The sequence below is a fragment of the Megascapheus bottae genome, chromosome 17 (genome assembly GCF_031878675.1).
Source record: "Megascapheus bottae isolate mThoBot1 chromosome 17, mThoBot2.hap1, whole genome shotgun sequence".
Classification (NCBI taxonomy): domain Eukaryota; kingdom Metazoa; phylum Chordata; class Mammalia; order Rodentia; family Geomyidae; genus Megascapheus; species Megascapheus bottae.
Window position 1 is genome coordinate 27,473,577 of NC_143525.1, and position 24,461 is coordinate 27,498,037.

A 24,461-nucleotide genomic window follows, 5' to 3' on the forward strand; every position below is an offset into this window, starting at 1 on the left:
ATGATGTAAGGCCACCTATTAAAGGTTTAGCTTTCAAGAAAGGGTCATTAAGGGCTGGGACTGTGGCATAGTGGCACAGTGTTTTCCTAGTATGCAAACACTGCCCTAGGTTCAATTTCTTGGTACCACATAATAAAAAACTAAAAAACAACATAAAATGTAACATTTTAATACTGATATTGTACACTATTTTACTTAACACTTTGGGTAGTAACTGCCTCTGATATCAAGAAAAACATTTTTGTTGCTAATGAAATCAGTTTTTATAATGGCAGCCAACAAATAAAGGGATACTTATTATTAAAATAAAACCTAAAAAAAAGTCATTATTGCTAGTACTGCCATCATTCTCCAGCTTTAGATCTTGGTCCAAAATCCTACTTTTTTTCTTTTGTGGGTCATGGGGCTTGAACTCGGCCTGGGCGCTGTCCCTGAGCTCTTCAGCTCAAGGCTTCCACCCTACCCTGGAGCCAAGCCCCACTCCCCATTTTCTAGAGGTTAATTGAAGAGTCTCAGGTCCTTTTGTGTCCCGGCTGGCTTTGAACCTTGATCCTCAGATCTCAACCTCCTGAGTAGCTAGGATTATAGGCGTGAGCCACTGTGCCCAACAAGAACCTATTTCTTTTGTGGTCTGGTATTAGGGCTTGTACTCAGGGCCTGGGCACTGTTCCTTACCCTTTTCAATTAAGGCTGATGCCCTACCACCTGAACCCCTTCAGGCTTCTTTTTTATGGGGGCGGGGTTCATTAATTGAAGATAAGAGTCTCTTGGATTTGTCTGGCTCAGGCTGGATTCTCAAATCTCAGCATCCTGAGTAGCTAGGATTCCAGGCATGAGCACTTGTGCCTAGCTAAAACAGGTATTTTTTTCTTGTGATTTTCCTTCCCTTTCCTTTTTTATTGTAGTTTATTGGAGATAAGCTTCTCATGGACTTCTCTGCCCAGGATGGCTTCAAACCACAATCCATAGATCTTAGCTTCCTGAGTAGCTAGGATTAGAGGTGTGAGCCACCAGCTCCCATTTTATATATGTTCCCATATATATATAGATAGATATGTATTTATATACATATATATATGTTACCACTCTCACTTGTGTTTACACTAATGAACTCATATTATGCACTTGCTTTGTTCATACTTCAGTATTAAGGACTGTTCATGCAAAGCTAAGACATATTCCTGCCCCCAAATAATTTATAGTCATTGGTAAAGGGGAGATGTATACAGATGAATAATTATAAAAATAATGTAATCAATGAACATAGAGAGCTAAATAAATTCTGGAGTGTGGCTAAGGAAGGCTTCCCAGAAGAGATGTTGGGGCTATCTACATTAAGGACCAGAGATGAGAGAACAGTGAAACTGGAACCACAGGTAATTTCATCTGAGTGGATCTTCTAGATCAGACAGGGCAAATAGCTTGTAGAGGGGGGAAAAAGTGGTGGGGAAGACCCAGTGTGGGATCAGGTTGGAGAACTTGAGCTTTATCTTGCAGAACAAAAGGTAGTTTCTAAAGGACTTTGGTAGAGGTCAGGTTTACAAGATCAGGTTTGTTTTTCTCATAGCTCACTAGCTCACGAGGATGGCTTGAGAGACTTGAGGAGCAGAGATAGAGGTGCAGAAAATGATTGGGTAAGATAAACTGGAGGCATTGCTGTAGTGGTGTGTGGAGGAGAGGGGAATCACAGCGAGTGTCCAGTAAATATTTGTTGGAAGATCTACTTCAGTAGATAAAAGTGCTATTGTCTGAGGGAGAATGACAACACAGTTTTGAGGGAGACAGTGCCTTATTTAAATGCTGGAGGCCTGGAGAGGTCCTTGAGCAGGTCCATTAGGGAAGACCAGTGAAGGGCTGAGGATTTGTCAAGTGAGAACTAAGACCCTAAAGGGACGAGATTATGCAGGATGGGTAACCGGCTAGGACTCCTGCAAACCCACAGGCCTCTCTCCCTGTCTGTACAGAGACTCTTGCAGGAGCCGGGAGTTTGGCCTAGTGGTAGAGTGCTTGCCTAGCATGCACAAAGAACCGGGTTCGATTCCTCGGTACCACATACATAGAAAAAAGCCAGAAGTGGTGCTGTGGCTCAAATGGTAGAGCTCTACCCTTGAGAAAATCCAGGGACAGTGCTCAAGCACTGAGCCCAAGCCCAGGACTGGAAAAAAAAAAAAAAAAAAAAAAAAAAACTCTTGCAGTGGGCAGCGACGGGCTCCGGACAGCAGGGGGCGCACGCAGACTGGGCGAAGGGGAGCAAGGAGGCGGCTGCACTCGGGGCCCAGGGGTAAAGCAGCTTCCATAGTCAAAGCAATCTGGGGAGACCGAGTCTTCCGAGTTTAAGTTAGGACTTGTGACCAGAAAGATGTAGCCAGGCAGGTGAATCTTCAGAACCGCGGCTCCATCTATGCCTCCATCTCCAGCCATAGCCAGCGGATGTAGAGACAGGCCAGAGACCTCTAGATCCCTGGGGAGAGCCCGTGCATCTTGACAGCTTGGCAATATTCGCCTTGCAAAGAAAACCCTGACCTGAAGGAGACATTGGGGAACAGGGAAGAAGGGCAGGGAGCACCGGTCTGGGTAGGGGTTCCCATGAGGACTGAGGAGTGGTAGGAGCTGGAGTGGGGTGCGTGGGGGGGGGGCCCAGATCTGAGGACCAGAGGAGACACGGTCCTCTTAAGGGACAGACAAGCCCCCAAATACCTGTATAAAGATCTTCAGGGTAGAGTTACGATGAGCAGGCCGGTGACGCTTAGGAGAGGGGAAGGGACCCCGATCCCGAACCTTCACAATGTGCCCGGTTGGGGACCACTGGACACAGGACAGCTGGGAACCAGGATACAAGATCAAGGAAGCAGGGGCTGCAACACTGGATGAGGAGGGGACGGGAAAGGGTGCCCCTGGAGCTGAGCAGCCCCGTGGGGAGCCAACGCGTCCGGGCGTGGCGCCCTGGGCGCGGGGGAACTGGGGACGACCGAGCCGGCCGGAGCGGAGCAGCGGCGGGAGCCGAGCAGGGTGTGCAGAGGGACCGCGGTGCTGCTGGGGAAGTTCGGAGAACGGAGGATCGCGGGGCCAGGCGACCCGCCCCAGCGTCAGGGCTCGGGACAGCGGGTAGGGTCAAGGCTCCCGGGGATTCCCGGCCGGCCAGTGACTCCAGTTCAAGGCGGCGGAGCCGAGGCGCAGGCTCTGGCGAACCCCAGCCCCCCACCCTCCCCACCCCCGCCCCAACTCTCTTGTTTGTCTCCAAGTCCGGCCGGAACCGGCTTCTGCTTGCCGGGGGGCGGGCGGGTAGTTGCTGATTGGTCAACGCCTGTTTCCAGCTTCCACTCAGCCAATCAGCGGGCAGCACTGCTTTTCATCTTAGGGTCGGAATAAAAGGGCTGGAATAAAAGGGGACAGAAAAGGCGCCGGGCGGGCCCGAGACACACCAGTAGGAGCCGGGTGAGCTGGCCTTTCCCGGGATCCGGGCCCGAGGCGTGGGTGCGGGCTGCCGAAGATGCACTTGAAGGGGCTTAGGGGGACCAGGCGGATGAGGAGAAGAGATGACAAGCAGAATAAGGGGTTGGGGGAGAGAAGGCTGGGGAACCTGTCTTTATGGAAACAGGCTAATTACGGAGGTAACAGCCCAGAACCGGGGGGTCGCGCGGCCGGCTCGCGCCGCCGGTTTGAACCGGCTTCGCCTCCCCTGCGTGGGGTTCGCGTGGCCGCAGCGCCTAGCGACCTAGACTGTGACCAATGGCGCAGCAGTTCCTGCGTTGCCAGACCAATGAGCGCGCCGAGGGCGGGCCGTTCCGGGGCTGCGAACGCTGATCTTGTGGTTGGAGGAGCCTGCTCTGGGGAAGGGTCTTGAGTGCGGGCGGGCGGGCGGGAGCCTCTTCGAGTGCCTGGGAGTGGCAGCTCGCAGGTGTGCCCCTGCCCAGGTAGCCATATCCCAAGCTGCCTCCGCTTCCCACCCCCACGCTAGCTATGTCATCCGGCTTGGGTCTAGGACTCGTTCCACGTCCTTGAGCATGCGTTAGTGAATCTCCTCATGCCCCCTTGCCTCAGTTTACCTCGGAGTCAGCGCAGGGAGAAGTCCTCCTTCCTTGTCAGCACAGCCGAGGGCAGCGGTACGAGTCAGCCACGGGTTCGGGGGCGTCCCGGGTCCCGGGTAGGGTTGGGGCTTGCTTACTCCGCCACGCACACCTACACCGGGGGCTGGGGGATGCCAAGCTCCGCGCCCTGAGGCAGCGGCCAGGGCCTGCGGCGCGGGCTGCCCGGCACGGGCGCTGACGTGGGCCGGGGGGGTGGGGGCATCTTGCGCAGGTGGTCGCAGAGCCGGAGCCGGGCAGCCGCGCCGCGTCCCACCATGGCGCCCACCCTGGCCACTGCCCATCGGCGCCGCTGGTGGATGGCCTGCACTGCTGTGCTGGAAAACCTCCTCTTCTCGGCAGTCCTCCTGGGCTGGGGCTCGCTGCTTATCATGCTCAAGTCGGAAGGCTTTTACTCCTACCTGTGTACGGAGCCAGGTAAGGCGAGCGCCGTGGAGGGACGGGTGGGGTGGGGGCGGCTCCGGCTGGCTCCGGCTGCAGCTTTGGGAGAAGGCAGGTGGTGGCCAAGACCCAGCCAGCAATCTACGTGCTCATCACGGCGCAGTGCTCGTGGATGCTCACCCAGCGCCGTTTGGTAGAGATCATATCCTCGTCCCCGGTTTGTGATGGAAAAACAGAGGTTTGGACTCTTCTGGTTTGCTGAACCCGGGGACTATGACAGATCCCAAACTCCGGCATCCAGTTCTTTCTCCTAGCTAGAAACCTGGCTGGACTTCTGTTTGCCGGGCGGCCTGGAACATTGCTTGCTTTGCAATAAACATGTTGCTCCCTGATTGTAAGAAAGAGGAACTCTTGATTCAGGGAGGGAGGAAGTGGCTTTGCCTCCACCCCAAGGATGTTTTTCAGTCAGGCCATTATGGAGTCTTCTCAGGGCTTGCAGACACATTTTCTTGTCTTTTTTTCCCCCTTGATTGTCCAACAGTCCTTTCCTTCCACAAACTGTGAGAACATCTCAGTGGCTTTCCAACCCCAGAGGCAGGAAGAGGAAGGGCACAGTGAGGGAAATGATGCTAGGTTTGCTCTCGTCTGTACACCTCCTGGTTGCTAAAGGCCAGCTGGGGATTCTTGCCTACACAAATTCTGACCACCCGGCTCCTTCCCACTCTAGCGGCTGCAGGAAAGCCCTCCATAAAGACTCACTCAGTCCCCAAATTCTACCCTCCTATTTAGGCTTCCCTTTGCTTGTTCCCTGCCCCCAACGGAGGCTGCATAGGAGTGGAACTCAAAATCTCTCGGCACAAGTGCTTGATTCCCTTGTGATGGGGCTAGCCCAGCTTTGACTCCTCCACGCACCCCTACAGTGCTTTTTATTTTTAGTGTTCTTAGAAGAAGAAAATGCTTTGGGTCTATTCTTGCTGCCTGTAATCCTCAATTTTCCTTTCTGTCCAGGAGATTCCTGAGGACTGCAGTTGTCTGGGGAGACTTGACAGGAGACTTTAAGGGCAGGAGAAGGGGAAGACATTGGAGGCTGCCTGGGAGATGCAGAAAGTATAACATTTATAATCAACCTTTAACCTTTAGCCACTCAAAAACATTTCCTAACAGCCTAAGGGTTCTTGGCAGGCCTTTCCCCACATCAGCAAGAAATCTTGGGAGATGAGAGTCAGACCTTGTTCCTTAATCTAGCTTTCTGTTTTATCGAAGTGATGTTAGGAAATTGATGACTTTTGGAAGGAACAGGTTAGAGTGTTTGCCTCTTCCTCTCTTTCAGGGCACACAGAGAGTCTGGAAAACAGAAACAGAAAAAAAAAATCATCCCTAGACAAAGCTTTTAGTATCTCACCTAGACTAGAGGACTGTTGTAGTAAAAATAAATAAATAAAAATTAAAAAAATTAAATTCTGGCATTGGAAAAGTCAAGTTGTAGGAAACATTTTTAATGGATTGTCCTTTTATATAATTTATTGTGTGACATTAACCAAAGTGGCCTGGTGGTCACTTAATTCCCCCAAATCTTGGCTTCTTTGGGTGGGAAGGATCCCAGAGATTATGCCAACACAGCGCCAAGTTGGTATTTAAGCCCTGGAGAGTCTTGACAGGTCATTCCTACAAACCAAAGTGAAGGTGAAGGGTCAGGATTGTGAGTTGAACATCAACTTCTTATCCCATGTCTTTGCTCCTGCTTTTGATTTTGCTTTTTCTGATTATCTGGCAAACTGGATGATCTAGCATGCTCAGCGGGAAAGCCTGCTGATTCCACACAGCTTATCTGGCTTCCCTGCTCTTTGCTTCTTGAAATCTATCTAACCTGTTCTCTTTTGGAGCTAGAAGCCCCTGTGTTGCACTTACTGGGAATTCCTGGTAAAGTTTGGGTCAAGGTTTGCACTCAGGCTTATTATTATATCAAACTTGGATGGCTGAATTGCAGGGAAGCAATTAGGCCATTTATTATATTTATTGAATTAGATTCTTTGTTTGCCAGTCCTGGGACTTGAACCCAGAGTCTGAGCACGGTCCTTGGGCTTTGTCAAGGCCAAGGCTCTACCACCTGAGCCACAGCACCACTTCTGGGTTTTTCTATGTATGTGGTACTGAGGAATCAAACCTGGATCTTCATGCATGCTAGGCAAGCACTGTACCATTAGGCCAAACTCCTGGACCCTGAATTTGATTTTTGAAGAGCTGACCAGTATATAGCTGATGCAAATTTCTCAGCTTCTTGTGGCTTTTCAGATGCTGAGTTTGTTCTGTAAAGGCAATTTGCCTGAACCTGTTGAAAGGTTCCCAGAACTCTTTGTCGGGACTGTGGCCAGAATCTGGTTCCAGACATGGTGTTAGGTTCCAGCTTGGTGAGGTGAGAGAAGAAAAGAAAATAGCTGTTGTCCCATAGCTTGTTTTGCCTTACCACAGGAGGGGTGGTGGGTAAGTAACAGATGTGCAGGGGTGCCAGGGCCTGGCACTTCATACACTTCAAGGCTGGATTCCTCCCCAGTCCTTTGGTGTGGATACTGGCATCCCAGGCTGGGGCTTCCCCGGGGCTATGTCCTTTTGGCCACTCAATGGCCAACTGTAGCAATCAACCCACACTTGATTTATTTTTTTCTGTTGCCCAGTCACAAGGTCAGCTTAGGAGGACGAGGCCACCTGTGGATGTCCTGTCTCCTCTCTGATCTAATCTGTACTTTAGTAAACATTTGGTGAGGAGCTGGACTGGAGGTGCCAAGCAAACAAACCATCACACACAGATTTCATGCGTCTGGGAGACAGACCCATCACTGGAATCTGGTTGAGATTGAGTAGGAACCTCCCAGAGGTTTAAGCTGAAGCCTGGAGGGGAGGCCAAACAAACACCTGTCCCAGCAGGGATGACCTGGGAGGTGGGAAGGGGCTAGCATGAGCAAGATCGAGGAGGGCACTTGGGAAGACTGGATTTTATTATCAAGGCAGCCATGGAGACAGAGGAGGGTCAAGACCAGTTCACCTCTTAAAGGCTCTTAGAGACCATTGAGGGCTTGCCACATGCTGGGTATGAGTGAAGTAAGGGCTAGAGAGTAGAAATCTTTCCCTCCCCAACCCCTACTCCTCCACTCCTGTTAGAGGAAGTCATAGCCAAGCCAGAAACTTGAAGGCAGACTGCAGTTCTATGCTCTTGAGCTCTGTGGTTGCTGCTTGTGGCCATTCAAGGCCAGCTCCTGGGTCTCTGAGAGGGCAGAGGGGCTACTATCCCCCCAGGGAAGCAAGGCCACGCTAGGGTGCAGTTGTGGACAAATGTCCCTGGTTGCTTCAATCCCTCCAAACACTCCCTAAAGTAGTAGGATTTAAACTCCAGCCCTACTTTTTGCTTGTTACTTTGGAGATGGAGTTTAATGAACTTTTATGCCCTAGCTGGCTTCCAAGTGCAGTCCTCTAGATCTCAGCCTCCTGAGATTACAGGCATGAGAAAGAGCTCTCCCCATTTTTGGGGGGTGGTCTGTCATGGGGCTTAAACTGTGGGCCTGGGTGCTATCACTGAGTGCTTCAGCTCAAGGCTACCGCCCTACCCCTAGAACCATAGCACCACTTCTGGTTTTCTGGTGGTTCATTGAAGATAAATCTCATAGACTTTAGTGCCGGGACTGGCTTTGAACTGGGATCCTCAGATCTTAGCCTCCTGAGTAGCTAGGATTACAGGCTTGAGCCACCACACCTGGTACTTTTTTTTTTTTTTTTTTTTGGTCAGTCATGGGTCTTGAACTCTCTTAAACTGCTCCCATCTCCCTAGTGCAAGGATTACTGGTGTGCAGTGTTAGATTCAGCTTCTTTTCACTTCTTTTCTCCCAGTTTGTTTATTTTTGCAGTGCTAGGGTTAAACCCAGGGCCTTACATACGCTCAGCAAACATTCTATCACTGAACTATATCCATAGCCCATCCCCAGTTTATTTTGAATTAAAACAAAATTTCATAGGAAAAGGCCAGACTTGTGTCTCAGGATGTCTCATAGAAAAGAGGTAGTACCCTTGGCTGTCCCCAATCACCCTGCCTTTCTCTTTCACGTTTCATGACCTAATTTCCCTCCTCCAGCACTGTGTGTGTGTGTGTGTGTGTGTGTGTGTGTGTGTGTGTGTGTGTGTGTGTGTGTGTGTGTATGTATGCATATATGCACTAGTCCTAGAACTCAAGGCCTGAGCACTGTCCCTGAGCTTTTGTGCTTAGGCTAATGCTCTATCACTTGAACCATAGCTCCACGTCCAGATTTTTGGTAGTAAATTGGAGGTAAGAGTCTCATAGACTTTTTCACCTGGGCTGGCTTCAAACTACAATCCTCATATCTAGCCTCCTGAGTAGCTAGGATTACAGGAATAAAAAAAAAACAAAAAACAAAACAAAACGTGCCACCAGTGCCTGGTGTTTGTTGGCTTCTTGATGTTCCATGAAGGTCCTGTCCAGCTCGGACTGCCTCTCAGGTACCTCGTGGGAAGGCCATGATGCATCCTCTTTTCCTCTAGAGGATGTGAAAGGTCCTTGGCATGGTCCCTGATGCTGTGTGACAGCCTTTTCCCAGACCTGTGCTGTCACTGAGCCACTGGGGAGGACAGTATCAGCACAGCCTAAAGGTTAATAGCAGGACCTTAGGGCTCTGATAGCCCTGGATTCAGGTCTAACTTCCCCTACACCTTTGGCAGGTGACTTATCTGCTCTGAACATCACTGTCATGTGGAACATGGGGTCAGAGTGAGAAGGCACTAAACAATCCAGGGACTGAACTCCACTGGACATAGTGACACCATGGCTGGTAGACACAGGCTCTCTGCAGAAGCAGGCTGCACTGCCATCTCCACGAGGGGGTTGACGCTCTGACCACAGGCAGACCACAGTGCTGCTTCTTGTTTGCTCCGTGGTTCAGCCGACCTCTCACCCATATCTCCCCGCTGCTGGACTGAGGTGCTGCTTCCTGTTGCCGGATAGACTAAGGACTAGAAAGAGACAGGAGATCCTGGGGCAGGTACTCTCAGCAGGGCCAGCCAGAAATGCACACCCTGAAAGGGAGAGTCTCAAAAGCCAGCAGCCAGAAAAGAAGGCTGCCTGGGGATTTAGAGGCATCACCAGCTCTGTGCTCCTTGGCTTTCTGCATTGTCAGGGTGTTATTGTGGAGGCTCCCCTCTCTCTTTGTTTGCCTGGGGTGAGGGAGGCCCCTTTTTGACCTTGGAGAGGCTCTGGAGGGGCTGAATGGAGTCTAGCACCCTCTTTTCTCCCTGGCTTTCTCTGGAAAGATTTTGTTTGAGAGTCTTCTGAGTGGGGCTCAACAGTGCAGGTCATTGTTCTGTCTGCCCTGGCCCTGGCAGCCTTTGTCTTGTTTTCCCCACATTCTGCCACACCAATTCCTCGTCTGTCTTCTTAGTTCTCCCTCCCTGGCTGGGCCAGGCTGGGCCACTCCAGCTGCCCATTCTGGAGGCATCTGTTTACTAAACAGAGTTCTGGTGAGACCCCAGGCAGGCTTGCTGGGCTGGGCTGGCGCTGGGCTTCTAGGCCAGAAGCAAGGGAGGTGGAGGTGGGGACAGCCCAGAGCTTGGTACTTCCTGGGTGCTTATCTCTCTGTCTTTGTTCTGACCTCCATGGGAACAGAGGGAGAGGAGCAGTGAGGGCCTGCCTGAGTTTGGACATCTTCTGGGACTGAGATTATGTATGTGGGCTATTTACTGCCAACCCAACTTCTGGACTCGCCAAAGGTTTCACTCCCTCCAGGAGCAAGGAACACTCTCAAATTGCTCCCTGGGCAGACAAGAGAGGGCACTCAGTTTCCCCATCCCCCAGGTTCTTCTGTTGCTGGACATCGCTGTCTGCAGGCAGGAGGGCAGAGGGCTAGGTGGGCCTGTTGGCAGGGATTGCTTTCAGATAGAATCCTAGCTTGTAGGTCCCTGCTTCTGTGCTTAGTAGTTTCAGGGTGACAGAGGCAAAGACAGACACTCTCACTTCCACTTGGCCCCTGTCTAGTAAGGGGGTGACCATATCTCCGGGGGAATTTTAGAAGTTTCTACTGGTAGGCCTGCTGAGATGGAGGCTGCCTTGGGAATACGTCTTGCTTCCCGCGCCCCCTTTGGTGCTGAGGATGGATGGACATCTGGGCCTCATTCACACAAGTGCTCTACCTTTGAGCCACATCCCTAGCTAGTGATTCTGGATTTTATTTTCAGTCCTGTAGTGAAAAGGATCATAGGGGGTTGGAGGCATGGCTCAGTCAGTAGAGTTGCCAGCCCATGAGTGAAAGTGTCAGGTATTGAGTTTAAGTCCTAGTCTCAGACCTAGAAGAAGAGAATCATGGATTGAGGTAGCCAGCTGTAGTTTCTTCTCCGGGGGACTGTGGGATAGGGAGGAGGGGGCTGTTGCTCTTCCTGATAGGCAATACGGCCTTTTTCTTCCTCTCCTTGGCTCCTTACTGCTCCCTGAGTGGCAAAGCTGTGGCATTCCACCAGTCCAAGTGCAGTACTGGGCTCCAGATTCTGCATGTCACCATCAGGTCCCATCAGGCCATCCGGGGCCTGCAGACCTTCCCTCCACCATCTCTTGTATCACATCCAGGCTGCTTGATTCATATCTGCACGTAGACCTGGAGATGGGCACTGCTGGGTGCAGGCCCTGTCCCACAGCTGCTGTTCTAGTTCCTGTTGCTGGCAGGCTGACACCTGAGACCAGTGCCTTCCTATGACGTGCTTCCACGAGCTGCCCCACGGTGGGTAAGCCCACAGCTCAGGCCTCCTGCCCAGTAGCACAAGACCATTCTGAGCTGCATCCCAATGGGCTCAGAGGACCCTGTCTGCCATCTGTTTCGGCATCCATGCGGTGGCTATTCTTGTAAAAGTGGGAGAACGCAGCAGGAACAGGAACCTGTGGTTTTTGTAGTTAACCTTGTGGTTCTAATCTCCCACCATCCCTTCTCGGTGCACCTGGGTTCTGTGCATCCTCTTTCCTTTCCTCTGTCTTGATCCTTTTTGCTGTTAGGATCCAGTTCCATTGTTTTCACTCATTCAGTAAATAGCTGCCTGGGCCAGGGCCTGCTGGGAGCCAGGACCTGGAGATAGATAACCAGACCCAAGCGGCGGTGCTCAGCACTCCTGGCCCAGTGGGAGGCTAGACTAGACTAGAATCATGCATGGAACAGACACAGTACTGTGCTCCCGGGCACTGGGCAGGCGCAATCCTTTCCTTCATTCCTCCTATCAAAGTAATAAAAGAAAGTGATAACTGAGGGTTTCCTGTGCCTGTGTGAGCTTTAGAATGCTGTTTGTTTCCTGATACTGGGCTTGAATTCAGGGCTTAACACTTTCATTTGGGCTTTTATCACTCAAAGCTGGCATTCTCCCACTGGAGTTAATACCTCCACTTCTAGCACTTTTGCTGGTTAGTTTGTGAGGTAAGAGTCTCTTGGAATTATCTTCTGGGGTTGGCTTTGAACCTTGATCTTCAATTCTTAGCCTCTTGAAGCTAGGATTACAGACATGAGCCCCCGACATCCACATTCTTGTTCTGTTTTGTTATGATTTGTTTTGTTTTATAGTGCTAGGAATTGAACTCTGAACCTGGTACATGCTAGGCAAGTGCTCCCACCACTTAAACCACACTCCTAGAATACTATCTTGAGTTTCTCATTAATGTTTCCCCCAAATATAGATGTATACGCTATTGTTATATTATATCCATTTTACAGATAACGAAACTGAGATAGAACAGTAGTATCAAATCACTTCCCTCAAGGTTGTTCATACATAGCAGAGGAACCAAAATTAGAGCTCAGAGGTTGTGTTCTGCCTCATGATCTCAGCATGTCCCCAGCAGAACTTGTTGGTCAGGGGTTAGCATATGGCATGAATCATCATAACCACTTTCTTTATTCCCTGCTTTTTTTTTTTTTCTCTCCCCCTCTGCTTTTTGCTCATATCCAGACCTGACCTCAGTGTCTTGAACTTGCTGGGCTGGCACTCTACCACTTGAGCCATGCCTCCAGCTCAGGTTTATTTTTTTCTGATTATATTGGAGATGAAGTCTCAAGGACTTTTCTGCCTGGACTGGCTTTGAACCATGACCTTCCAGATCTCAGCCACCTGGTGTCCAGAGCAGCTGCTTTCTTTTCAGTTGTGTGAGGCAGCCCTGGATGTCTGGGCAAGCCTTTGCCTACCTCAGCCTTATAGCCCTGGCGCCAAAGGGCTGCAATTGGGAAGCAGTTAGTTATCTGAGGAACAGTATTTCCTTGGCTCTCTGGTAGTCTTGCATCTAATCAGTCTGTCCTGTCTCTGCAGGATTAGTCAGCACCTCTGAACTAGCAGTCCTGCTGAGGACAGTTCCTCAGTCTCAAGCTCACCTTGTCCCCATCCTCCCTCCTTTAGCTACCACAGCACTTTTTCCTGCCTTCTGTGTTCTTTCCGAGCTGGTTGGACTTTGGAGGGGGCCCTTAAGAGCTAAAATTACAACACAGGTGTGGCTGACACACTGGGCTTAGCACCCGGCAGGGTCTGGGTGTGGTCACAGGAGATAGCCATACAATGTTCCAGGAGAGAACAATAAGAAAAGATGCACCTGAAGGCCAGATATGTTGGCAATCCATAAGTAATTCGGTCATTGTGGAGGTAGAGATCAGGAGGATGCTATTTCCAGGCCAGCCAGGGAAAAGTCAGTGAGACCTGATCTCAATAAGTAGGCTGAATGTGGTGGGCTTTGCCTTTCTTCCCAGCTAAGTAGGAAGTGCATAGGTAAGAGGATCACAGTCCAAGGGTGATCCAGGCATAAAGCTCAGGATACTACCTGAAACGTAACTACAGCCAGCTGGGCACTAGTGACTCACGCCTGTAATCTTAGCTATTCAGGAAGCTGAGGCCTGGAGGATTTAGTTCAAAGCCAGCTGGGGCAGAAACAGCTAGACTCCATCTGCAAAATAATCAGTGAAAGTCAGGGCTGAAGATAGGGCTCAAGTGGTAGACTACAAGCTGAGCAAGCAAGTCAAGCGAGTATGAGGCCCTGAGTCCAAGCCCTAGTACTGCTTCCTGCCCCCACAAAACATAAAATTCTAAAATTATTATTATTTTTTTGCCAGTCCTGGGGCTTGAACTCAGGGTCTGAGCACTGTCCTTGGGCTTTCCCCAAGGCTAGCACTCTATCACTTGAGCCTCAGCACCACTTCCAGCTTTTCTGTGGATATGGTACTGAGGAATGGAACCCAGTCTTCATGCATGCTAGGCAAGCACTCTACCACTAGACCAAACACCTGGCCCACCAAATCTAAAATTATTAAAAAAAAATAAAACAAAAGTCTCATAGTTCCCAAAGGGATTCAAGACACAGTGTCTGCAGTTGTAGCTAGGAAGGTATCAGGGGAGAAAATGGCACATGGCCTGTTTTGTATCTGAGAAGGCAAGGCCATTCAGTCTCCCCAGGCTGAAGAGCAGGGATCATGATGAGACCAGCAGCCTGTCCTTCCCATGTGGTCTAGAGTCTGCTTCCATGCTGACTGCAGTGTTAGTAGAGACAGAACAGCTGAGAAGGCTCTAAACTGTCTAGGACTCCCCAAACTAAGGCTGGATCCCAAGGTTTGCTATCACAGTATAGGATACTTTAGAACAGGAACCCTAACCAGGCCCTCACAGGTACATCAAGGAGACAGCCTAAGATTGTGGACAAGAGGAGAAGGAGCACAGCCTGCCTGCCTGCCTGCCTGCCTGCCTGCCTGTCTCCCTCCTCCCTCCCTCCCTCCCTCCCTCTCTCTCTCTCTCTCTCTCCCTCCCTCCCTCCCTCCCTCCTTCTGTCCCCTCCCCTCTCTCTTTCTTTCTTTCTTTTTTTTTTTGCCAGTCCTGGGGCTTAAACCCAGGGCCTGGGCACTGTCCTTGGGATATCTCAAGGCTAGTACTCTACCACTTGAGCCAACACCACTTCTGGCTTTTTCTGTATATATGGTACCAAGGAATTGGACCCAGGGCTTCATGCATGCTGGGCAAGCACTCTACCACTAGGCCACACCCCTGATCCCTTTCTTTTGCAGAGCTGAGGACCAAATTTAGGGCCTTGCTCTTGCCATGCAAATGCTCCTCTTCCATGGTGCTAAATCTTCCATACTCCCTGCTTTCTCTCTCTATCTCTTTCTGTCTGTCTGTCTCTCTTTCATTCTTCCTTCCTTCCTTCCTTTCTTTCTTTTCTTGGCTTGAACTCAGGGTCTGGGCACTGTCCCTGAGCTCTTTTGCTCAAGGCTAACACTCTACTACTTTGAGCCACAGCTCCACTTCCTGTTTCCTGGGGATTAATTGGAGATGAGTCTCATGTACTTTCCTGCCCAGACTACTTTGAACACTGATCCTCAGATCAGATCAGATCTCAGCCTCCTGTGTGACTAGGATTATAGGCTTGATCATGTCACCAGCTCCTGATAAGCACAGCTTTCTTTACTGGATTTTCTAAATGGTCTTTGGTGCCTATAAAAGTTGAGACCTCCTAGATTATAGCTTCAGAGGGTATTGGTCAAATAGACATCCAGGCTTGCTGTGGATTATTGGAACCCTTAAGGCTCCAGAGCCAGCTCTGGCCTTCTCAGTGGGGTAACAGAATGCACACCTGCCCATCTGCTCTTTGGGAAAGCCTGCCATGTTCCTTTTCTCTCTATTCACAGAGAATGTCACCAACGGCACAGTGGGAGGCACCGCAGAGCCAGAACATGAAGAGGTGATCTGGGTAAATGGGTGGCTCAGCTGCAAGGCCCAGGACGAGATTCTAAATTTGGCCTTCACTGTGGGCTCCTTCCTGCTCAGTGCCATCACCCTGCCCCTGGGCATCATCATGGACAAGTATGGTCCAAGGAAACTCAGGCTGCTGGGCAGGTCAGTGTGGGCTCTGTGGGGGCACAGAGTGGGCAGGTGGAGTCCTTGGCTTACATTTCCTGCTGAAGGAAATCCTGGAAGGAGCTAACAAGTACACTGTAAAAGCCTAGAATATGTTAGCAGGTGCACTGAGGGACTCCTTAAAAGGAGTGTGTGTGCCTGTGCTCACGGGCGCGCACGCATGCATGTGTGCCACTATTAGGGCTTGAACTCAGAGCCTCTCTCTTTTACTTGGCTTTTTCCCTGATAGTTGCTGCTCTACAGTTTGAACCATACCTCCACTTCAGGTTTTTGCTGGTTCAATGGAGATAAGAGTCTTTCAAACTTGTCTGTTGGGCTGGATCCTCAGATCTCAGCCTCCTGAGTAGCTAGGATTATAGGTATGAGCCACTGGTTCCCAGCTCCCTAAAAGATTTTAAGCATGTAATCTTAGTATAAGCATGTGCAATTACTATTATCTTCCTTCCTTCCTTCCTTCTTTCTTTCCTTCCTTCCTTCTTGTGGTTTTAGGAATTGAACTCAGTACCTTGCATATTAGGCAAACATGTGCTTTTCCATGTTTTAAAATACATATACAAAAATAGAAGGGGCGAGGGTGTGGCTAAGAGGTGGTGTATTTGTCGAACATGTACAAGACCCTAGGTTCATTGAATATTAAAAAAAAAGTAAAAGCAAACAATCAATTAATTAAATCAAATGAGACTTAAAAACTATAAAATAGGCTGGGAATGTAGCCTTAGTAGTAGAGTGCTTGCTTAGCTTGCATTAAGTCCTGGCTTTGATTCCTCCATACCACAATAAACAAAAAAAGAAGGGAATGCTGCTGTGGCTCAAATGGTAGAGTGCTAGCCTTGAGCACAAAGAGACTTGGGGACAGAGCCCAGGCCTGAAATTCAGCCCCAGAGGAGCACCAAAACAACAACAAAACTATAAAATAGTTTAGCCAGGCACTGGTGGCTTATGCCATGGAACTTTTATCCATAAAAAATATCTATAAGTACAAGTGTGGCACAAGTGGTAGAGTGTTAGCCTTAAGCACAAAAAGCTCAGGGACAGTACCCAGGCCTTGAGTTCAAGCCCTAGGACTGGCACCAAGAAACCCCCATTAACTATAAATTAAGGCTCATGTGCAAACTCTAGGTTTGATTTCTTCAACACTACAAACATACATACATATAGACATACATGCATACATACATACAGCTCTAGTCTGTCAGGGTTTTCCCCGAGACTGTTTCACATTGGAAACAACCACCTCTTCAGGCAGTAGTGGATAGTGGGTGAGTCCTGTGCTCATGAAGGGAATGTGTGCCTTTCACTCTAGTGAAGAGACTGCTTTCCAGGGAAGAACTAAGCAGAGGGGTTTGGGAGATGGCAGACATTCATTCTGGCCGGTAGGTAGGTCATGTCCAGGCTGAAGGGGCCCAGGAACCTGAGCTGTGTGCTTTCTCCTTCCCTAGCCTGGGCCTGCTCCAGTCCAGTGGGGGAGGGGCAGTGCAGTGTGGCATTCACAGGACCAGGCATTGGGGTTTAGCCTCTTGTTAGGTATGAGATCTTGATTTGGGGGTTTGGTTTGCTTATTGGGGGGAGGAGCTTAGTACTGGGGAATGAACCCAAGGCCTTATATATGCTGGGGAAGTACTCTACCTCGAACCTATAAACTTAACCTAACAAAAACTTAAGGTTTACATTTTATTTTTAATGAGACTTATTTTCATCATTAGTAAATCGAGGCTAGCTATAGTATTCTTCTTTGTTAGTATTGGAGAATGAAATCTAGGGCTTTATGGATGTAAACCAAGTGCTCTACCACTGAGCCATGCCTTCAGCCCCTAGAATTGTAAATTAACTTAATGATTCTAAGTGCTCTAAAATGACACAAAATACCTTCCCATGATAAGACTACATAATAGTGACAACAATGCAAAAATACATAATGTACTATCTCTGCTTGGTTCTAGTGCCTGCTTTGCTGTCTCCTGCTTGCTGATTGCATATGGAGCAAGTAACCCTAACTGTGAGTATGCCTTTCTTTGCTCTACATTTTGATCAGGAGCTGGGGAGGGATTATCCAGAAGTGCTTTCTGGCTACCTGCTCTTAGATACTGTACCTGTAGTCCCTGCCTGGAGGAGACAGCTGTTAGATTTCTAGACTCAGTTACTTATCTCAAATGAGTGGCCAGGTAAGAGAGCAATCACCCCCAAGAAGTAGTGTCTGGAGCTCTCAGAGTGTATGAAGCCTCCATCTTCTACCAGGTCACTAAAGGCGATGGCAACCTGAGAGATCGGCACTAGGAACCAGGCCACTTGCAGGATGCAGTGCTTTATGTTACAGAAACTGTGAGCTGAGGCTTCTCAAGGTTGCCCAGGACTTTAAGAATGCACTTTAAGGATGTCTTAGGCTGGGTGCTGGTGGTACACATCTATAATCTGTAATCCTGGCTACTCAGGAAGCTGAGATCTGGGGATTTCGATTTGAAGCCAGCCTGGAAGTCAAAGAGACTTTTATCTCCATTTAACCAGCAAAAAGCTGGAAGTAACGTTATTACTCAAATGGTACAGCACCAGCCTTGAGTGAAAAGGCCAAGTGAGGGGACCTGAACTAAGCACCAGTACCAACAGAGACAAACAACAACAATAAAAAGATACCTTAGAAGTAACTTGGTCTCTATCTTGTTCAGATCCATATATCAAAGTAGGATCTGCATTTTGCCAAAATCTTCACCAGGTTCGTCCCAGTTTTTCAGGAACCAGCTTTGTAGTGTCATTGAGAATATTGTGGACCTCTGGCTTGCTGCTAGGTCAGTGGAGAAAAGATGTGTGGTTTTTGTAAGAGCTCAAGCTCTTGGGAGGCAGGAGATAGAGAGTGTCAGGCACAAACCCTCTGTAGCTTATCCTGCATTCAACCTGCATCTGTTGGGAACCTGTTCCATGCAGAGGGGTGGAGTGGGGGACCCCAAAGATTATGTATGGTTCCTTGCTTATGACTCTATTCCCTCAGCTCTCTCTGTGCTCATCTTCATTGCCCTGGCTCTGAATGGCTTTGGTGGGATGTGCATGACTTTCACCTCATTAACGGTAAGTATTGATTGAGTGATCATTCATTTACCTATCCGTTTGTTTATTGTGACAGTACTTAGGCTTGCACTCTCAATTGGCTTTTTCATTTAAGGCTGGCATCTACTAGAGTTATCCATCTGCTTTCAAATATTGAGGGTTTTTTCTTTTTTTGAAGATCTTTCTAGGCATATGTGGCTCGTGCCTATAATTGCTGAAGGTTCAAAGCCAGCCTGGGCGGAAAAGTCCATAGTCTCTTATCTCATAAACTACTCAGAAAAAGCTGGAAGTGGCATTGTTGTTCAAGTGGTGCAGTGCTAGCCTTGCGTAAAAGCAGCTCAAAGACAATATCCAGGCCCTGAGTTCAAGCCCCATGATGAGAGAGAGAGAGAGAGAGAGAGAGAGAGAGAGAGAGAGAGAGAGAGAGAGAGAGGTATCACAAGATCAGTAATCTGCCTTGAGACAGCTTTTATTGGTTTCTCCTTTGTCACTTTCCATTCATATTGTCTGGATGTCCCAAGCAAGACCTACAGGCACAGTGACTGCAGCTAAGCTCGTCATAGTCTTGAGCTGGAAGGTCTTGCCAGTGACAGGACACTGCTCTCAGGCTGACTTCTGGCCTTGACTTTGGCCCCTGGAGAGTGACTAACTAGACATGTGGGTTAAGGAAGAAAAAAGGCCACTGCCTCCCCTCCCCCCCACATACCCTCTTTTCTTTTCATTTCCCATGGCTACCAGAGTCTCTGGGAGTTCTAGCTAAGAGTTAAACCCCGAAGCAAACCTCCTTGGAATCTCCCCAGTCCTTACCTCTGCCTTGCCCAGACCTGAGTGAAAAAGCTCAGAGAAGCACCTGTGTCTCTCTACTTGTTTTTCTTAATGCCATGGCACAGCAGCCTCCAGAGGGGAGAGAGCGTTGTTTTTGTGTGATGCTAAGCGCCCCTTTCTTGGGTGCCAAAAATAGTCTTCTTTTTGAGATGGAAGGTGCAGGTTGAAAGAAAGTCAAAGAAGAAACAGAAGGGAGCTGTCTGTAACTTTACGTGGTTGGATAAGGATACCATTCAGAGCTGCTTTTCTGAGGCATTTTTGTTCAACAGAGAAATCTCATCTGCCTCAGTTTCCCTGTGAGAGATTTAAAGATACAACACCTACTGTTACTATTTGCAGTACACTGTGGTTTCTGATTCCCTCTCTGTCAGTGAGTCAGGAGTCATGCTGTTGAGAGGCCCTTGTTTTGCTGAGAGAGCTCTGGGGACTTGTGGTTCTTTGGTGAAGAGTTTGAAGAGGTGCTGGCATCTCCATGACCTGCCCTGTGACTGTGAGCCAGAGGCCAGGCCAGTGCTGGCCTCTTCCCTCTACGATTTACCGTGCTGGCTTTATCCTGGCAAAGAGGATTAAGTGTCTGGGCCTGGGTCCATGGACATGGAAAGAACATTGCAGTCCATGTTGGGTGAGCTCAGGCGGTATGCGTGGTGTGCTCTGGGTCTGAGTGTCTGCAGGGTGTGTGACACACACAGAGATGACTCGATTGCTTTGCCTCTGCTTGCACCTGGAAGATTTACTTTGTACTCTTTAGGGCTTATTAAGTTCTTTGTTTAGAGACAAAGTCTCATTATATAGCCCAGGTTAGACCTGAACTTGCTATGTGGACCAGGTGATCCTGAAACTCTTGATCTCTCTGCTTCCTGAGTGCTAGGATTATAGGCATCACCATTCTCAACTTTGTGTGTGTGTGTGTGTGTGTGTGTGTGTGTGTGTGTGTGTGTGTGTGTGTGTGTGTGTGTGTGTGCCAGTCCTGGGGCTTGAATTCAGGGCTTAAGTACTGTCTTAGCTTTTATTTGCTTTTTATTTGCTCAAGGCTAGTGTTGTACCACTTGAGCCACAGCACCACTTCCGGCTTTTTTTTTTTTTTTTGGGTGGTTAATTGGAGACAAGAGTTTCACAGACCTCCTTATCTGAGCTCGCTTCAAAACAAAATCCTCAGATCTTAGCCTCTTAAGTAGTTGAAATTACAACTGTGAGCCACCAGTGCTTAGGCATTCTTGACTTAAAAACAAAATGAAACAAAAAGCAAAAACTCTTTAACCAGTTACATTAAAGAAAACAAAATTAAACAAAAAAAAACCCTCTAACTCCTCCCCAACCCCTGTAAAACAACAACAACTGACAGCCACTTAGAGGAAAACAAATGTGGAAACTGTAGGAAATATGTTCACGCTGTCAGAAGTACACAAATTCCATTAGGCTGTGTAAATTGTGAAACAGGAGTCGTGGTTCTGTTTGTTCTTGGACAGTGTAAAAACCACCATTCCTTTCATCAAGATGAAAAATAAAAACTTGGCATCCCTAGCATTGTTTTAGTCACGCTGGATCTCTGTTATGACAAGTCTGAATTTCAGGGATAAAAGAACAAGATGGTCCAGGGACTTGAATTTAAGCTCCAAAGTATAGAGCGATGCTTTGTCATAATGAAGCATAAGATAAACAGGAATGGAGTACTCAGTGGCCGAATGTGTGCCCAGCATACCTGAGACCTCGGGTTCAAGCCCTAGGACCACAAAAAAGAAGTAGATTTAAGAGTACCACACCATTTCTTAAAGAGTACCCCTTTAAGAAATCTTTTAGGCTGGGTGGGGGTCTGGTGATACAGACCAGCACTTGGAAGGCAGAAGTAGAGATAATCTCAAATTCAAGACCTGCCTGGACTACGTAGTAAAACTAAGGGCTGGGAGTAGGGCTCAGTGGTGGAGCGCTTGCTGGTATGCTCAGGGTGCTGAGTTCTATCTCCAGCACCGCCCAAAAAAAATGAGTGTTTTAAAACTCTGGAACTGTTGCCCAAGTAACTTTTATAAGAAACTAACAGTCAGACTGGGAGTTTGGCCTAATGGTAGAGTACTTGCTTAGCATGCATGAAGCTTTGGATTCTATTCCTTGGTACCACATACACATAAAAAGCTAGCAGTGGTGCTGTCCGGAGTGGTGCTGTGGCTCTAGTGGTAGAGCGCTTGCCTTGAGAAAGCTCAAGGACTGTGTCTAGGCCTTGAGTTCAGGCCCCAGGATTGGGGTTTTGTGTGTGCGTGTGTGTGCGTGTGTGTGTGCGCGCGCGTGTGCGCTCTGGGGCTTGAACTCAGGGCCTGGGTGCTGTCTCTGAGTCCTTTTGCTCAAGCCTAGTGAACCACTTGAACCACAGCTCCACTTTTTTTTTTTTTTGGTGGTTAATTGGAGATAAGAGTCTCACAGATTTTCCTGCCCAGGATGGCTTCAAACTGCAATCCTTAGCCCTTATCCCCCCTTAGTTTAGGCATGAAGCACCAGCACCAGGCTTTTCCTTATTTTTTATGATTATATAACAAGATTGTTGCACTGGTGGCTCACTCATGCTTGTAATCCTATTTGCTCAGGAGGCTGAGATCTGAGAAGTTCAGTTCAAAGCCACTAGGGCAATTAAATTCAGGAGATTCTCATCTCCAGTTAAATAGCAAAAATGGAAAATAGAGCTTTATGCTTGAGTGGAAAAAGCTAAAGGAGAGCTTGAGGCCTTAAGTTCAGATCTCAGTATTGGCACACATGCACACACACACACACACACACACACACACACACACGATTCAGACACAGAATGTGTAATTCTAACATTCAACATTTCAGAAATGTGAATAATAGACTGCAAAAATCTTTTTTTTTTTTTCCTGCTGCTCTGGGGCTTGAACTCTAGGCCGTTATCCCTGAGCACTTATTTGCGCAAGGCTAATGCTCTGCCACTTGAGCCACAGCACCAATTCCAGATTTTTCTGTGATTAACTAGAAATAAGAATCGCATCAATTTTTTTGCCCAGCTTAGCTTTGAACTGTGATCCTCAGATCTCAGGCTAGAATTATGGATGTGAGCCACTAGCACTGGTTGACTGTAAAAATCTTGACATCTGCCTTAATTTGTTTTGGAATATATATGTGTACACATATATATATATATGTATATTCATATTCAGCATTACTTTAAATCTGTATATACCAGTGTTATTCCTTTGAAAAAAAACTGTTGTTATAATTTGTTCGTCCATAAATCTTTTTTTCCTTTCCTTTTTTTTTTTGCCAGTCCTGGGACTTGAACTCAGGGCCTGGGTACTGTCCTTGGGCCTCTTTGTGCTCAAGGCTAACACTCTACCACTTGAGCCACAGCACCCCTTCTGGCTTTTCCTGTGTATGTGGTACTGGGGAATTGAATCCAGGGCTTCATGCATGGGAGGCAAGCACTCCACCATTGAGCTACCTTCCCAGTCCCCACAAATCTTTTGTTTTTCATGTCAGTATTTAGAGATCTGCCTTCTTACTTTAAATTCTAGACATCTTCCTCATTATTAAACAGTGTCATATTATTTTGTAGTATAGATGTAACACAATTTATTCATTCAGTCTCCTAGTAATACATATTTGGGTTGGCTCCCAATTTTTCCGTATTATGAATGCTGCCTAAATGAACATCCCTGAACATGTATTTTTGTAAAATAAATTCTTGGAAGTAGAATTTCAGGGCCACAGGATTAGCATGTTTTAAAATTTAATGTGTGCTAGAAGGGTTCTATGCTGGTTCTTCCCAGTGTGACTCAAGGCGCCTTTTTTTCCCCACCTCCTTCTACGACTGTATCATTGATCTTTTAAACCTTAGCCAGTGTGACATGGTAAAAAAAAATGTATATATATATATGATAATTTTAATGTCTTGAATTATCAGTGAGAAAGAGAGTCCTTTCACCTCATTTGTCATTTGTATCTCCTATGAATTGCTTCTTTGTAACATTTATCTATTTTATTTATTTTTTGCCAATCCTGGGCTTGAACTCAGGGCCTGGGCACTGTCCTTGAGCTTTCTCAAGGCTAGCACTCTACCACTTGATCACAGCACCAGTTCTTTCTTTTTCAGTGTATGTGGTATCAAAGAATTGAACCCAGGGCTTTGTGTATGCTAGGCAAGCACTCCACCACTAGGCCACACTCCTGGCCCCTCTATTTTATTATTTATGCTTTGTAAGAGCTCTTTCAGATACAAAGAAACCAGCTCTATCTGAGTAAGGGATCTTACCAGAGGGTTTTTTGGACTTCTGCATGAACCAGCCCATGAATAGGCTTCAGCAGGGCTGCATACCTTCTTGAAATCATTTTCTGGCAAAATGGGCATCGATGTGCTGCTCTGGGGCGCTTATATATGGAAGTGCCCAGTGCTTTCTTCATCCTCTGAGGTTCTGTGTGAAGGCTGAAACCACAGCTCGAAGCACTCCCTGTGGGCTGGGGATGTGGCTTAGTGGTAGAGTGCTTACCTAGCATACAGGAAGCCCTGGATTTGATTCTTCAGTACCACATACACAGAAAAAGCCCAAAGTGGCCCTGTAACTCAAGTGGTAGAATGCTAGCCTTGAGTAAAAGAACCTCAGGGACAGTGCCCAGGCCCTGAGTTCAAGCCCTGGGACTGGCCAAAAAAAAAAAAAAGTATTCCCTGAGCTCCTGGCTGAGCATAGACCGGTGAGAGGCTGTCCAGGCTAGGCACTGGGTAGATAGTGCACAGGTGCAAGACCCTCTAGTGCACTGTGGATCTCTACGAGGAAGCCCATGGCTGGTCCTCTAAGGTCGTAGAGCTGGGGATCAACAAAGTGCTCCCCCCCCAAGGCCCCCTCCCCCGCCAAATCCAGACCTCTGCCTGTTTTTGTAAACAAAGTTCTGCACACGTGCCTGTTTGTGCACGTGTTGTCTACAGCTGCTTGCATGCCTCAGAGGCAGTCGTGACACAGACCATATGGCCTGCAAAGCCTGAACTGTTTACTGTCCAGCCCTTCTGGAGAAAGTTTGCCAGTCTTTGATCATGGCTCAAAGAAGCTGCTAAGCTGTTAAGTGACTATTCCCTGGCGAAGGAGAGGGATTGATGTGATGCGTCCCCCACCCCCACCCAATCCTCTTGAAGTCAAGCACTCTTGAAGTCATCCCCACCCCTACCCACAATGTGCAGGGATTTCCTTGTATGTTCCTCTGTCTCATGTGGCACTCTCATGAGAACAG

The 24,461-nt window shown here is 48.2% G+C and overlaps 1 protein-coding gene across 4 annotated transcripts in view; it reads left to right on the forward strand.

The window, feature by feature from the left end:
- Nucleotides 1-3,390: 3,390 nt before the first annotated feature.
- Slc43a2 (solute carrier family 43 member 2) overlaps nucleotides 3,391-24,461 on the forward strand; it is a 50,080-nt gene continuing 29,009 nt past the window's right edge. For 2 of the 4 annotated variants that reach the window (XM_090350458.1, XM_090350461.1), the window contains exons 1-5: nucleotides 3,391-3,435; nucleotides 4,300-4,502; nucleotides 15,152-15,359; nucleotides 17,321-17,376; nucleotides 18,361-18,437. In XM_090350458.1, coding sequence (XP_090206584.1) covers nucleotides 4,343-4,502; nucleotides 15,152-15,359; nucleotides 17,321-17,376; nucleotides 18,361-18,437 — 501 coding nt within the window. In that variant the 5' untranslated portion in view covers nucleotides 3,391-3,435; nucleotides 4,300-4,342. Of the gene's footprint in view, nucleotides 3,436-3,878; nucleotides 4,104-4,299; nucleotides 4,503-15,151; nucleotides 15,360-17,320; nucleotides 17,377-18,360; nucleotides 18,438-24,461 lie in introns of those variants that run through there. The other 2 variants (XM_090350459.1, XM_090350460.1) reach the window with 2 other exon arrangements.